This window comes from Fukomys damarensis, unplaced genomic scaffold (genome assembly GCF_012274545.1).
Source record: "Fukomys damarensis isolate Sample0158 unplaced genomic scaffold, DMR_v1.0_HiC HiC_scaffold_5, whole genome shotgun sequence".
In the NCBI taxonomy this organism is placed as follows: Eukaryota; Metazoa; Chordata; class Mammalia; order Rodentia; family Bathyergidae; genus Fukomys; species Fukomys damarensis.
The window spans coordinates 51302174-51319131 of NW_022900917.1; the positions used below are offsets into that span (position 1 = coordinate 51302174).

At 37.8% G+C, this 16958-nt stretch overlaps 1 protein-coding gene and 1 pseudogene across 1 annotated transcript in view; both read left to right on the top strand.

Annotated features, from left to right (window-relative positions):
* Positions 1–6: 6 nt before the first annotated feature.
* The window catches only part of Tox (thymocyte selection associated high mobility group box), a 308403-nt gene continuing 291451 nt past the window's right edge, over positions 7–16958 (top strand). Inside the window, exon 1 of the mRNA XM_010640588.3 lies at positions 7–228. Coding sequence (XP_010638890.1) covers positions 127–228 — 102 coding nt within the window. The 5' untranslated portion in view covers positions 7–126. The remainder of the gene's footprint in view (positions 229–16958) is intronic.
* On the top strand, positions 5813–6068 carry LOC109118578 (annotated as a pseudogene).

Genomic DNA, 16958 nt, shown 5'->3' on the forward strand with positions numbered 1-16958 from the left:
TTTCTTTTACTCCTGAGCCCAGACGCCTCTCTCCGTTCCGTCTAAGCTTGTTTTTCTGCATACTTTTTTTTCTTTTTAAGAAAAAAATAAGGGAATAGAAAAGGAGTTGCTTGATGTGAGAGTGAAATGGACGTAAGATTTTATCCACCTCCAGCCCAGCCCGCCGCTGCGCCCGACGCTCCCTGTCTGGGACCTTCTCCCTGCCTGGACCCCTACTATTGCAACAAGGTGAACGCTCTGCTTTTGTTTCCACCGTGTTCTTGCTGCGTGATCCCGGGAGGGGGGCGGCTGCGCGGGGCCGGCTTGGCAGACCAAGCCGGCTAGGTGGAGGCTGGTCCCGGGCGCTCGGCTCGCAGCCGGCTGCAGCCTAGCGTGCGCTAGGGTAGTAGATATTGTGGAGAAGCTCCGGGGGCTTGCCATACACCGCGATTGTGCGGAAAGTGACACGATTTGCTCGGATTCTTTCCTTCCTGCTGCTGAGACTAAGGATTTCTGCCTAGGTTTGCCGGGTGGGGGGGGTCGTTAAAAAAAATAAGAGGAAAACCCAAGGAACACTTTGGGGGTGTGTCTGGGGTACGGGACAGAGGCAAAGAGAATTGAGCTTATTTCCCAGTTCCTTCTTCTCCCTCCCTCCCTTTCTCCGGCAGCTGGGGCTCGTAGCATCGCTTCCTTGCCCCGGATTAGTTGCCAGAGATGCAGCTGGGAGTAGGGGTACTGGGACCCGGGAGGCGCTCCCGCTCCGCATCCCGGTGAATTTTGTTCCACAACTCTTGGTTTCCCGATCCGCTTCGGGCACCCGAGTCCCAAGTGAACTCCAGGGCACAGAGAGGTAGCCGAATCACGATTTGGGGGACAGCTCCCTTTTGTGGGGAGAGTACGCCTGGAAATTGCAAGTTTGTTAGTAGCCTGATGAGTGCGTCTTGTTCAAGTTCATAGCTCCTGCACTCAGAACCAGACTCAAGCTGGGTCCCGGGCTGGGCTCTACTCCCAGCCCAGGAACCCTGTGACCAGGCGTTGGGAACCAGGGCAAGGCTGGTGCCTCGGAGTGGGGACGCTGGCTGGGGGGTGCTTCGGAGGTAGGTCTGGAGTACTTAAGGAAAAGGTTGCTCTCCCGACTTCTGGAACGCTCGGAGCATAGAACTAGCAGGGATCTGGTCCCTTAGAACAGAACAGGGCAACGCCGTCCTGCCCCAGGCTTGTTGGACGTGTCTAGCAATCCCGCCCGTTGAAGGTTGGCTGGGAGAATTCAGTTCTCTGAAATGCGGGGCGGGCTCTTTAGACGCCCAGCTGTGGGTTGGTGATAAAGCCGCCCGACGTTATTCTCACAACCTCCGCAGGCATTAGCACGTCGACCCCTTGGTGAATTCCATGGGAAACATCCTGGGACTCGCATTTGCTTGGTGACGAGTCATCACCGAATAGCTTTTTAACATGTTACAGAGGTGTTTAGCAGGCTGCATCCTCAGCTCCTGGTCTCTCCACCACATAAAGAACTTGCGTTTCTGAGTCTTGGTCAGTTGGGACACACACACACACACACACACACACAGAGTTGTGAGTGAAATGAGCTGCAGGCATCGTTTTGGTGGAGAAGCTCCTTGGTACTGTGCATAGTGTAAGCCTCACTCTGAGGGCTGCGCTGTGTTCCCTTGATGTTCAGGCAAGTTAGAAAAGAAGGAAGTCTATCTTGGGCAAGGCAGAAAGGCTCTTATACTGGGAACCTTTAGGTAGGGCAAATTGAAAGGTACTGGGAACTTTGGCAAAAGACAGAGAAGTTTGTTTGATAAAGTTTCATTGTTTGGTATTAACAGTTCTTTTTGTCTAAAATCTGTTTTGCCTTTAAATACAAGTATTGTGTTTCTTGCCTTTTATTTTCCTTATAACAAGAACACTGCTAATAAAAATTTAAGTAGCAGCTCTCTCCGTGACTAATAGTTACTGCAACGAAAAGATCAGAACCATTTTGTCAATGAAACTGGACAAATCTTATTACATTTATCAGTGATTTTAGGCTTCAAAAAGAAGGTAATGACTTAGATACACATTTCACTCACCAGTCATAGAAGGGTCAGATTTAATTTAAAAGTTAAATGCTTTGGAAAATCAGGAATTACTTCAATATAAATCATCTTCCAATTAAGTGCTTTAAATAATTTTAGTGGGTTATGCCATGAATTGAATAAATTAATTTTGAAAGTCTTCAGTATTTCTTTACCAGCTCATTGAAGTCCTTTTAAGTCACCCTGTGTATAAGAAGCAAACTGTTCTTTTTAAATGCAAATTAGCCACCCTTTCTATAGACTAGTTGCAAGTCTTCCATGTAACTTACCCAGGGAATAATGGATTTTTAAAAATGCAAAGTCATAAGACATGTTTCTAATAGCAGGAAAGGACTTCATGGAAATGTTTCTCCAGGGATGCCTGCTCCTGCCCATCCTGTGTAGCAGTCCATCAAATATATTTGTCACTGATCCCTGATTATATTAAATGTACTGAGTAGGTTCCAAGGCCACAGAGCCCAGGCACTTGAGCTTTCTACTCTGTCGTGATTAGCATCAGTTTATAATTTCTGTCCAGCTCTACTATTTGAGTTGTTTAGAATTTAGTAAAGTAGCATTCATTTGTGTGATGACTGAAGTGGGTTTGCAGGCATGTGGAAGAAAGAAGTTTGGAAGAGGTAAAGAAAGAAATCTCTATCTACGTTTATTGAAAAGCAAGTTGTATCAGACTTTCCAATAGAGACAGGACTGCAAAGTAAACACTGTCTTCTTCCGAGGTGTAAGAAATATGTAGTTTATTACAAATATCAGTCACTTTATCAGGTTATTTATTTTAATAGGGTGATACTATCATAAATTACTAATTATCATTATTTTAAACCTGTCAACAATTCACTATTTAAAGTTGCTGTCTTAAATCCCAGAGGAACCTGTATCTTTCTGAGCTTTAGTGTCATGAAAGTGTAACTGTAGTTTCCTCAGTGACATTTTTCTCAATGTCTGTAGGGACCCTAATGGAGAAAATGAATATCCTCTTTCTGAAGCTTTCCTAAACTAAAATGTGATTGTTTTACTACTCTGATACTTTCCAGTGCTGCTACCCTATAGGTTGCCAAATCACCACGTACATTTTGCAGTTAATAAACTCTCTAGAAGGCAGTTTTGGAAACAGTTTAATCCAGTGCTGTATTGTAAGGCCACATTACATTGTGAACACATCACTATGCAAACTGGCTTTCATTTTTATGTAGCTCATTATGATAACACTGCAAGTGATGCTGGCTATGGCAAGTGTGTTAGTTACACAAATAGCTGGAACCATTGGCATAATGCTTTATATAGGTCAGTCTTTGAACAGCAGGGTGGCTCAAAGTCTGGCCAGACATGTAGGCTGGAGGGAACTCTATTCACTTCTTGCAACTTGAAAGCATAGCTATATCACAGACATTGAAAGATGGGCATCAGAATGAAGTTACATCTAATTAGACTATTTTAAGAAACATTGTATCCCTTAATTGAACTGAAAGCTACCAAAAGAAATTGGATTAAATGAGCTCACAATTGGAGTTTGGTGGTAAAATATAGTCTTATTTTTTTTCTAGTTGAAGATGTCAAATCCTCAGTTTAAATATATACCTACAGAGTAATAACAGCTCCTTTCAGTTTCTTAGTGCAGTGTCATTTCTAAAGATTGTTTTCACTGATTTTATGCTAAAATAGGATAAAAATGTGGCACTTATTCATTTTTACAATGATGTGATATGTGCAGTTATTGCTTAATATCTGCCCACATAAGGAGTAGTAATATAATTATGTTATGCCATGTCTAATGACAGGGAGCTGACCTTGGTCAGCAGTGGGAGGAGAAATAATGGGCTTTACTGTTCTCAGTAGTTGCTTTTGTGGAATCATGTTTGAATCTTTCTTTGGGGAATTTAGAAACAAGGAAGTCCAAAACACAAGCCCATGCTTAATAACAGTTCTATACAAAGAAAAAAATAATGGGCATTTGGAATATTGGGCTTTTCTATTGTGGTGCGGTGAGAAAGGACAGTGTATATTTCTTCCTTATAAATGGAGAAGGAAGGACACCTATTAATGAACTGTGTTTGAAAAGATCAGGGCAAACAGAAGATGTGATAACTTTTGAGAAAAACAAGATTGATTATAGTCTGCAAAATTTTCACCCTATTTTTCTATTTATAGTGTATTATGTATTGTATTTCAAAATGGCAAAACTTATGTAAAATATAGGATTTGCAAGCACATTAAGAAGGAGTCATTATTCCTATTTTGGTTAATTAATGTAAGAAAAAGGAGGAGGATGGGAGGAGGAGGACAGGCGGAAGGGGAAGGTTATAAGCAATTTAGAGCATCATGCTTGGTTAGTTCTCTGTCGAACTTCATAACTTTGGGAAATTCATAGTTGATACTTCATACTTCATTTGTATAATTACATCTCCCTTAGGTATTTTATTAGCTGGCACCTGCCACAAGTTTTGAGGTCTTCAAATACGTTTTTAATGAATTTATAGGCAAGAAAGAACGTAAACCAAGAAATCATATGGTTTTTTGTTCCTAAGTCAAATATTATACAAACACCTCAAATGTGGATAATTCAGTATCACAAATTCTGGTTATAAATGTATATGCAAAAAAATGTATAGTTATGAGCTTTGAAGAGATCTGATATTATTTTTAATATGTGATTTAGTGTTCTCAAAGTTTACCATATATTGTAAATGATATTGAGTAATAATATTAAGGGAAATTTTGATATTTTACATAGAAAAACTAAAATAATATTTAAATGTCTAATTGAAGTGTAGTTTTTTTAAATGATGTGATTTCAAAGGGGTTAAGAACAGAAAAATATGGAAATTCCCAAGCATAACAGTGACTTCATGGGTACCAAATTGGTTTTCAGTGCTGGTTTTGATGTAGAGGCTATGACTAGTGGTAATACTGTGTGTGTGTGTGTGTGTGTGTGTGTGTGTGTTTACATATCTGTGCATATGTGTATATATGTGAAAGTTGAAAAGATCTTGAGTACATTTTCAAATAGTAGTAACTGGTGTTTCCCTGAGTGAAGCCAGACTTTGGCAACAGGTCTGCCTGGGTGCCAGACTCTCACTCACCTGCCTTCACAGTCCCTCACCAACCTTTTCTACTTCCTCTAGCCTTCACCTTGCTATTCTCCTCTTCAGTCTTAATTTGAACCCAGGAGGTCTGCAATTTCTAATCTGAACTCTCCTTCCCCTGGTCATGCCTGTAATTCACCACTGCAGTTGTCTTGACTGCCTTGCTCCTTTCCCTGTTTACCATCACCATCATCATCGTCATCATCATCATCATCATCATCATCATCACAATCATATCAGCATATCATATCCTGGCTCTATTTTCTGGTTAATTGAAATACATTGTCCCACAGACCTATATCTACTTTTTAAAATCCTGGATTATACTACTCTTCTTTTCCCACCTGCCATCTGAATGAGTGACAAGTCATCCAATAATAGGCTAAGAAGACTTGGATATGGTGCTGAGAGGAAAAATAGCCATGGCCGATATTTCTAAGCTATCATAGTTCCCCTTTCACTATATTGCCCCCAATGTAATTAGAGTTTAGAGATAAATACATGCAGTAAGGAAAACTCTTTTAGACCCCAAAACAATGTGACTCTGGTCTTTAAGTGGCATACAATAAATTAGGTGGATTACACCTACAGAAAACTAACACACTAGCAAACATATATTTTCATCAGAACATACATACAGAAAAGGATCTCTGAGCCCACAGATTAGACAAGATGAGCAAGGCTCATCCTCCTGAGCTGAAAAAGTAAGTGATTTATGGACAAGAAGTTATCAATGAAATTAAATGGTGGCAGACATGTCCAAGGAATATTGTGAGGATTTGATCCCTTTATGAATCTGGTAATAGATGAATGTGTGGAGATGGCAACTAGTGGGCAACAGAACAGCATTGGAATGGTGGTAATATGAGGAAATAGTATCATCATGTTGAAAGCCTTGGAACAAGTTTACAATAGTAACTGTTCATAGAGAAATGCGTTCCCCTCTTCAAAGCACCAGTTTCACTATGACTGAAAATTGGGTCATACACATTTTCATATTAAATTTTTTGTTAAATAAATTTTTGTAATAGTCAAAAAAGAACATACACATATAATTAAAATAGGAAGAGTGGGCCATGCAGAATTTACTCAACTCATCAAATTTAGATCACTTATCACTCTAGCAATCTGAATTTTAGTTGCATGAATTATTAAATTTCCCAGAAATCATAAGGTACGATATTTAGTTTATGTCATAATAAAAATGAAATGTAATCATCATTAATTGATTAAATACTATTAACAATTACATTTTTAAATTATCAGTTTTGTTTAGAATAAAATTCATACTGCATTCATCCAAATGCACAAATCTAAAATGTATACTCTTAGGGCAAAAGAAGATGTAGCACACACCACAGTTACTAGATACTATGGTTCTGACAACCCTAGTCACAGTTCTTACCTACAAGAAGCTTCCATGTGAAGCATCAAAATTCACAAATGCTCCTTTATTTAAACTGAGTGTTTACATGAGGTATTAATTTTATCAACTTTAAGGATGCCATTTTTCTTTCATTTATTTCTACTTTGTAATTATTAGTATATTTTCTATTGGTTGTCTATGAATGTGTACTTTTCAGAATCAGTCCACTTGGTTTCTTTATTGATAGTGATTTGTGTTCAGTGAACTGTCCACTAGGAATCCAGAGTGCCAAAATGATAGAGCTTACATCTGCCCTAATGAATTTGAGAATTATTGTTTTATGGCCTCTATGCCAAGTTCTATCCTGAAGAGCAATTTCTCATTAAAAACAGTGGAGTTACAAACTGCGTAGAAACGTGGTTTGTAATGGAAGTGCCAGCAGACTGTTAATTATCACAATTTCTCCATACTACTTGGAGACATGGAATTCACATTAACCTGAATGAGCTTTTCCTAGTTTATAGCACGTTTCTCCCTATAGGATTCATTTTGAAAATGAGGACATCATGTTTGGTGACCGGATGTTGGTGGCACAGCAGAAAACACAGGAGAGAGGGTCATGTCAGAAAGAAATTTCTTGCTTCTCATGGTGGGAGGTAACAATAGTGTCCCAGATCTCTTTAGCTAGATTGGTAGCAAACTTGCCTTGCTTCATGAAAAGTTTTGAGGTTAATTTTTAAAACTAACTTCAGATTTCCATTCTACTCATGAAAAAGTCATCACTGATATGTACGTCCAGTACCAAAGGCCACGAAACCAGCAGTATTAGTCATGCTTTTCTTTGTCCACTCTTCACGTAGGGATTTTAAATGGTTCTGCTTTGACTGAGTGTTTATTCTTTTCCTTAATCTTAGGACATGGAATTTGGTGAAACTGTTTTGAAAGGACTATTAAGTATAGGCCATGGTTAGTTGATAAGACACTTTGCCAGTGGCTAAGAAAAGATAATGTGTTTTGAGTTACCAGGTGTATTTACAAATTATTTGTATCTTATCCATGATAGTAATGACATCAACTTCTACATGAAATGCCTTTGGTTGAAGTCTTGAATGCTATTGTCAGAGGTACAAAGCCAGAGAAATTGTGTTTGTGTTTGCTTATGTGTTCAGATGTATGTGGTTCTTGGGGTTCACAATCTCTATCTGGCCATGAATACCTGATAGTCTATTATCAGTGATGGACTCCATCACTGTTTAAGACAACAGCAACATAAAATCATCACAACTACTAGGAGTACCCGGTGACCACTTCTTTTTAAGAAATTTAATTGCATTTCACAAGAATCTGTGTTCTTTGCATGCCAGGAATGCAGTTGAACTTATTATAACCTAATAAGACTAAAGAATTTAGTCTTTTGGATGAAAAATCTAGGCCTTTTTCAGGAAAAGACTTTTTCTGTAAAGGATTTGAGATAAAACCAGAATGCCCTTAAACCTGTGTTGATTTACTACCTGGGAAAAATAAACCAACCAGGAGATGATGTGATTCCCTGGTGCTGTTTCCTCTTCTCTTGAGAAGCCCAACTTTGCTCTGTGGCTGGTAAAAGTTCTGATGCTAAAACTTTTAATCCACCTGTGTCCCAATTGTCCATGTATCCAGTAGAAAAAATAATTTACATTTTTATCAAGGAAGCATAATGAAAATTAAGGAGCCAAGAGAACTAGGTTATTTTGCAATCCAGTGGTAAAATATGTCTAAAAATTAAAAGAATGCTAGGCCTTTGAAGAATAATGCAGCTCAGCCTATTTCTTCTCTTTCTGATGCCTTAGTGGAATAAAAGTGTTCTCAAAAGTTGTAACTGGTGATTCTTATAGGAAGGGAGTGAAAGAGATAACATTTCTTCAGGGTCAAAGGAGAATGTGGGAGAAATAGAGCACATGTAGGTACACTCTGTAATCTACCTCCCTTAGAATTGATAAGCACCCCCACCCCGGGGTGGGGTCTTTTTTGTTTTTCACATTCAAAATCCATGCATCTAAAGAAAGGATAATAATGAGAGATATGCTTCTGATGGGGGTGGTTGCCTGTTTTGCACTGAAAGAAGATAAAAGTTGAGAATAACTGCTAAATTTGGATGTGTGCTCTTGTAGTTCCTGACTTCAGGGAAGCAAGCCTGCCTTGCTGTGCCTTCCTCTGATATATGGGTCAGAGAGTCACAATATAATGTACATGATTAACAGACAGGCCGACTGGGTCTAAAGAAAGTCCAATTACCTTGAAAGTATCTGTGCATTGCCGTATTTCCTTGTCTTTCACTCAATGAAATGGTTAATTTAAAAATGATAGGTAAGTAACATGTTGTATGCATTGGTGTCTTCCCACCACTGTAAAAGTCAGTTCTTGCTCTTGAGGTAAATACCCCTCGGACTAAAATGCCAGTTACAACTGTATAAAGACAAATGTTAATAATAAAGAAGCAGGATAACCTTTCAACAAAAAGTATATTTTATCATTTGGCAGATGCAGTCATGGACATTAATCACAGAAACCTGCAGATAGTAGAAGCTTAATATCAAAGCTAATGATTTATTTTATGTTAATGACTTTCTGCTAGGGCATAAAAGATTGTTCATAATGGACTCTCAGAGCTATGTTCAGTGACTAAGGCTAATGGGATAATCTTTCCTCTCCCAAAATTAAGCTTTTTGAAATAAATTATGCTGTTATTTTTCAAGGTAACTCAAAAATTTACTGCAAACCTAATCTTTTAAGAACTACTTTAAAGAAATAAAAAGAAAGACAAAAAATCCCAAAGTAGGTTTTCTAGTTCATGAACAGTTTTACCTAATTAGAGAGAGAAAGTTTGCGTGTGTGCAATATCACTGAACTGGTACTGCTAGATAATTTGAAAGTCAGACTTCAGTGACACACTCTGCCTTTTGAGATTTAGCCCCTAGAAGTATGTCCCACAATGGAACATGTTTTCATCTATTACCAGCCAATAATGTGCTGAGTGGTAGTAAAGCACTGAAGCTTTTCACTGAGTTTTTAAAATCATGTTTACAATTAGTTATAACCAACATTATATTTCAATAAGAGATAATTTGCCTACTAAAGTTCACATAATGTGCTAATCATGTCTAGTGGTTAATAAAGGCCTCCTACCTCACTCCCCTGATGGCTATAAAAGGCTATTATATTCATGGCAGCAGTTCAGGTACAGCTGCTGTGTGTTAATAATGCGCCACTGTCCCACTAATCAACACAGCAAAGGTCAGCACCCCTAAGCACCTAAACCACCTATTCTCTTTCCAAAATATTTATTAACACCTTAACAGCATATCTATTCATTTTCCTTAGCCTCCAGTCAGTTAATTCCACTCCAAGCTACTTGTGTAATAAAGGTTTTGTAACCTAAGCTAGGTTAGAGATTAATATATATTCCTACTAATCTTCTCTCATAAACATGTTTCCATTTCCACAGTTACTGACTGAATTAGTGTTGGGTTATTATAGCCTGATCCCCTTTATAATTAAGGAGGTGTGTACCAAATTGAGTTTATTTTCAGATTTTACATGTCATTGAAGGAGATGTTTAGTAGCAAAACAACTTTGTAGTAACCAGAATCAATTCAAGTACACAGAGGAAATTGGAAATGGGAAGGAACATTTAAAATGTAAAGATGAATTAATCAACCTTAGTTTATAGTCCTGATACAATAGTGAAATATTATTTTCTTAATTGTTCTTTTGGCATAGGAAAGCAATAATAATAAAAGCTTCTTAAGCCATATTTTCTGCACACAAAGAATATATTCACGTGGGATTTCCATTTTGCGGGAAAGTCATGCAAATCAATAAGCCAGTACTTATCTGCATTAAAATTAGGTAGACAACAATTTATAGTCAAAGTGAAAGTGTAGTCTTTGAGTCCTCAGTTAGTGTTTATCTGAGATAATCCTTGCCTTTGTGTCCTTAGTGAGAAGCCAAAATGCTATGTGAACAAGATCTCATTTTCTCATCTCGTATTATTGTCTTCTGTTTTCTGTTACTCATCTTGATAACTCTGTGTGTGTGTGTGTGTGTGTGTGTGTGTGTGTGTGTGTGTGTGTGTGTGTGTGTGTGTGTGTGTGTGTGTACATGTGTGTGTGTTTTCCTTTATAATTTGGGAGCCTTAAATGTTTTAAGAGGAGAAGAAAATAAAACTCAACTATGTTCCCATCAAGAGAAATGCAAAAGGCAAACTAGTAGGAGGAGCTTCTATGCGTGCAGTGCATAATGTACAATGGTACATTTGTCATGCTTTAAATATATGATGCCTACAATGAAATATGTACAGGCACAGTTGTGATCTATGAAGTCTCTGTCTCTGGTGCCATTGTTTGTAGTCTCTACGGTTGTCATACATTGTTCCTTGCACATCATACCCTTACAGCAGAATTTGACACAATTTCTAGCTTTCAGCCCTGCACCATTTTCATTGCACAATATACATGAGTTTGACAGGGTATGTGGGGGACAACTCTGGCAAGCAATGGATATTTTGAAGTGGCAAGCGTTTCAGCAGCTGCCTGCGTGTGAAAAAGGAATGATAAGATATACTGTATTGTTAGTTTCAGGGAAAGCATTAAGGTTTAAGCTCTGTAAAAATGTACACATTATTCGTCAGTGGTGAAGCAAGTCTTTTATGTTTTTTAGAGCTTAGCTCTTTGGCTGATGTGAACTACAATGACATTGGTCAGTAAATGAATAGGAGTACTTTGAATTTGAACTGCTGCCAATTTTACACCAACAAAGGAACTGACAAAAGAAAGATTTTATGTGAAATGCAAAGCACACGTAATGTTTTGGGGGCGGGGAAAGGGAAGGAAAGAGAAAGGAGAAAAACCCACATCAGAGAATATTTTTAACACATATTTGCAAGGATACAAATAGTTAAGGCACATCTATTTTTCATGGCTCATCTACTACAACTAAGCTGTTTTATCTACTATGTTTTAAAAACTTGTTGTATACACACAGGCTCTCAGAATATGTTCATATGGAATTGAGAGTGTTTTTCTAAATATCGCACTGAGCCCTGAAGGCCTGTTGGCAGAATATCAGAGTCACCCACCGCTGGAGTCCCCAACTCTCTCCCACTCTGGTAGTGGGAAATTGTAGTTTAATCAGTTATGGCACTTTCAGTGTGTAACGTTCGTTAGTAAGGCAATTTGTCATGACTGTTAATGATCAGGATGCATCTGCTCTCTCAGTTACAGAACACGATAAGTAAAAAGACAAATATTTCAATATCTGATAGTATTAACTTGTTTCAATTTTGTAATCCAAGGTTAGTTTCTCAAAACAGACACAGCAGCAGATTAGCAAGCATCCTGCATTCAATTTTACTGGCCCTGTTTTATGGATTTATGGCTTGAAAGCACACTAATACGCTATTAGGAAGGGCACAGTCTTTGATTAGATGTTCAACAGAAGCTAAGTTATGAAGAGAGTACATTCTGGGTTCATCTGCAAAGAATTTATGTACATAATATTTTCCATAGAGCTCCATAAATTAAAATATTTGATTCATGCAATATTTCTTACGTGTTGCATATTTTTCTCATGGCTAAAGAAGTCACTTTCTTGTCGGTTGATAAACTCGTGCGTTAAAACTCTCAACCTATATTTTAAAAGTTTGAAAATTAGAGTGAAGAAAACTTCAGAATGAGTTAGAAATGACATTTCTCACAGAAAACTGCTTTATGAAATTATTGTTCATTCTTCTAAAATGGAAAGAAAAGTTTAAAAGATTCCCCTATTTGAAAATGTTAGAATTTTTTACAAATCTTGTTTTCTAGGTATGACATCACATAACTTGCCAGACAAAATCTCTGACACATTCTCATTTTTAATGAAAGACCCTAAAATTCAGAGTATAGTGATTTCTTAGAAACTGAAGAAAATCTTAGTTAAAAAAAAAATCGTTCTTGCTCGCAAGAAAAGCTGTTACTGTTTAAGTTCCTGCAGAGCGGTTACTTGGTACGCTTCGCTGAATGTTGTCAAAAAGGCTTTCCTCATGATTGACAACCCGGCAGGAATGTGAATGGAGATTTTAATTGCGTATCATGTGTGCATATCAGAGTGAGTGAATTCATGACTCTGCTTAGCTCCATATCTCTGCAGGTCAGCCGTGCCAAAAAATGCTCTTTTATGTGAAATTTTTCCAAAAAGAGAAAGGTGTGTGTGTACTGGAGTCATTCGTTGCCCATTTCTGAATTGAAACACTTGTGTTTCCTTAGCTTCAGAGAATGAAAGTGGAACAAAAAATCTATTTAGAGATTTATTTCTTTTACTTTCTGCACTTATAATATACTTGAATGATGTAAATTTTTTTTTCTGTTACAAGTTGGGAAAAGTCTGCAAACATATCTTTCTTATGGCACTTGTTATCCAAAGTGTGTTTATCTTTCTCACCCCCCCTCAAAGGGTACTTTGAAAAGAAAGAAGAAAGTGTAAGCTAGTGGAAAATTTTACTCAGGTCAATTGCTTTTCTATAACTTGAAATCTTTAATAAAGATGGGGTGGGGGTGTGGAAAAGAAAGAATATTTCTGAGAGGTATAAGTCTCATGCTGTACCTGAACTTTTGTAAAACTAGTAACAACACAGTGTTTACTGTCAATGACATTAATAAATAAATGTTAATTTCTTAGAAAAATGACTCCTTGGTTGATAAAAGTTCTAAAGTTTATTCCTGCTTATCATTTCTCTGCTAGGCTATGGTGGTGGTAATGTTCCATTTTACCTATTGACATGTCTAAAACAAAATACACATTATCTTTTTTCCTATTAAATTTATTGATACATTTAAAGCAAACAATATGGTTACATTCATCATTGGGATCTTGTACCTTTACATGACAGGTCTTGGTTCTTATTTTTCCCCATACCTCCGCCCTCCCTTTTCTCCTTTCATCCTTCCCTATTTACAAAGTCTTTGTTTCCATTTTTTCCTCATCACATGAGGTCTTGGTTCTTATTTTTCCCCATACCTCCGCCCTCCCTTCACTCCTTTCATCCTTCCCTATTTACAAAGTCTTTGTTTCCATTTTTTCCTCTTTTCACATTGTTTTCTTTTCCCTGATTTCCTTTCCCTCCCCTTTCCCATTTCCCCTTTAACCATTTTCTTCTTATTTCACACTATCAGTTATACCACTTGAACCTTATAAAACACATGATCTTTTAAAGTGGAGTCAAACTTTCTTTGTAAGATAACATTGCCTACAGTAACACCAAACTGAAGAAGTTATTAATGTAAAAAGTATACAGAAATCATAACACTCTATATATTTTTTCATTTGATGTGATGTGAAAGTTTAACACTTAGGTTGTAAATTTAGCACAGAACTACTTTTTAATACCATTTTGAATAAGTGAAGAAAAGATTAGTGCTAGGATCATTTTAAATATGACCATACTAATAATGTTGAAAGAATGATGACTTTGTAGCCTTAGGACATCCCAGGGGGATTTAACTTTGCCCTGGACTGTAATATGTTACCTCAACACATTTTAGAATACACTAGTTTGCACACTGATGGCTAGCCTTAATACGGTACACAGTATATACCTTTAAAACACTAAAGAAGAGAAATCTATCATAAAATTATATTTTATGTATAGAGCAACATTTTTCTAATGTTATGGAAGACTATTTTATACTTCTACTGAGAACTCAGGCAAGGAAAAAAATCTATTTACAAAATGAAAAAAAGTGTTCAGTTGAATGCATTTCCCTTTTAAAGATGATGTTCTGGTAATGAACTTTATCAAGCAGAGAACATTTTCAGTAAATGTATGAAAGTAGTTCCTATTTCTGTTGTCTCACTTAAGGCTGTGCCACTGTTTCCATGATAACTTCTTATTTTCAGGTAGCTTCAATGCAGTTCCCATACAAATATTTGTACAGTACAAGGATGAAATTAATATATTTTAGCTGAAGTAGACTTCTTAAAATTTGGATTACACTTGTTGAGAAGATTTAGGCTTTGCTAATGAGGCGTACTTAATACATTTTTAAAAATGAAAAGCATATACTGAACACCAACTGGAGGCAAAGCCTCTCTTTTGAGTGTGAAGGGGGCAGGGAGAGGCAAAGAAATGAGTAAGATCTCACCCAGCCCCCTCGTGAGTACTCAAAAGAGTAATATAAATAACCAGAGTGCAGCTGCAGCATAATTGATGTGATATAAAATCTGTGGTCAAAGTGCTGGGGATACAGAGGGAGAAGTAACAAATGGAAGTGGGTGAGATCCCTCTTGCTTCCTGGATTTAGATGCCTTAAAATTTGGGCACTGAGGAAAGGGAAAGTTTTTCCTAATTTTTTTGAATCACTTTTCAGACCTCCCACTTCTTTTCAGAAAGACATGAGGAAACTTAAGAAGTACAGGGACAAGGAATGTGGATCAGTGGCTGACTCCATACTTAGCATTCCTGAGGCCCCGGGTTCCATGCACAGCACTGAACCAAACCCACTCAAATAGAGCAAATACATTAATTAATTCATTCATTCATTATAGCAGTAGCAGCATAATAGGGCTTTTAGTATTAATGTAGACTATAGTAGCCAGGAACCAGAGATGAAGGCCTGCTTCTTGTCCTGTGCATTAATTAAACTATAATCAAATATTTAAACTTGGCTCTTACTCCCTTCCAGTAGTAGTGAAAATGGAAGTGAAATGGGTAGCAGAAGTCTGATTCTCTGAGAGACTTAACAACACTAACTCTTCAGGCATAAGAGGTTTTCCTCTAGTTAAAAGCTGAAAAACACTAGTGAAAGGCTGACAAAGGATGATGAAATGTGCAGCAGTGTGATGTGCAGGCTGTGTTAGGAGGAACCTGATGTGGTGGGGTAAAAGTTCCCGGGGCGAAATGGAGGCCTTGTGCAGCAGGAGGGGGTCCTGGAGTAAGTGCCACAGAGAGAATCAAGAACAGGTAGGAGCACAGAGCCTGGAGATCATCGGTCCTCTGCTGGAGGAACATTACGGCTGCCCTTGTTCACAAGGGGTTGGGAGGAGCTGGGGTGCTTGTCCATATTAGGAATGTTCCAGAGCAGACTTCTCTGGAGAGATCACTTGTTAAGATGAAGGGGTGGTGATCTATTTTTGATGACTTTTCCAATTATAAATGAATGTCTTTTAGAAGCTTTACACATTACCCAAAAAGTTTTGTTAAAATCTAACTTCTTACCTAGTTTTGTGGTCTCTGAACTTGTTAGTAACTTTTTCTTGTAAGTTTCCAAACGTGTTCAGTGATCACCATTTTTGAAGGTATCTCACAATCTTCCTGTTTGTACTTGGCAAAGTTTTGTCTTAGTTCTTCCTACTGAAGTGCCCTAATGCCTGGGAGGGGATTTGTGCCTTGAGAGGCTGGGGAGGAACCTCAAAATGTCTCTGGTCTACATAGGGCTTAGAAAACTATCATTTCATCTTTAGGAAATATTTGGATTTGGGATTGGGGCTGTAGCTCACTGGTCCAGAGTGCTAGCTGGCATAGCTGAGATCTTGTTTTCCATACCCAGCACCACAAAAATGAAATATGTGAATTTTATATTGTATTCTATAATGTGCCCATGTCTGTCTTAATGTAACTGGGATACTTTTATCACCTAGAAATGTCAACTCTTTGTTATAGGGAGATGTTCCATGCTATTCTGCAGTCCTACTGCCTTGGCATATTGTTTTGCTCCTAAGGATGTATATTTGAGGAGCATAAGATATTGTTATGGTCTTTTGTCTGTATTATTAAAAAATATATCAGAGGCCTTCAGGGGATTCCTTTTATGAGGTCACCTGTCCTACAGAGAATGGAATATTATGCTAAACCAAATTCTTTCCCTGCCTTTCCACTATTCTTTACTTTGATGGGAAAGCATTAACAAAATCTACCTGATTTTAGTCTAACCTGGAAGACTGTTTAGCTATGGCCCAGTGATTGCTGGTGCCATGGGCAGAATGATACTGAGCTTTGAAGGGAGACAGTTATGAAGAGCAGGGCAGTCAAATACCCTGTGTGTATTTGGGAAAGAAAATCCCTTAATTACTGGCACAAACTGAGGATGCCTGGTGATGGATGAAAGCAGCCAAGTGTGGTATTATGTTGTTAGGAATCAGTAGAAACCAATTTGGTAAGAATCTGCAAAGTCTAAGGAAGGAAAGAGATCATAAAAAATTTAAACAATTATAGTGATGGTTTGAGGTGTCGTAGAAGCAGGAATAGAGCAGAGTGGGGCCTGTAACCTAACAGATGGCCAAGATCTAGATTCTTTTCTCTTTCCCTCCATTTCACTGCACAAAGACGTGTAAACCTGTGAAATCACCGACATTGTTTTCAAGATTACTTTGAGTTATTTTCATAAATGCTTTTTCACTAAAGTTCGCCCCACCTGCAATTTTTTTTTTTTTTTTTTT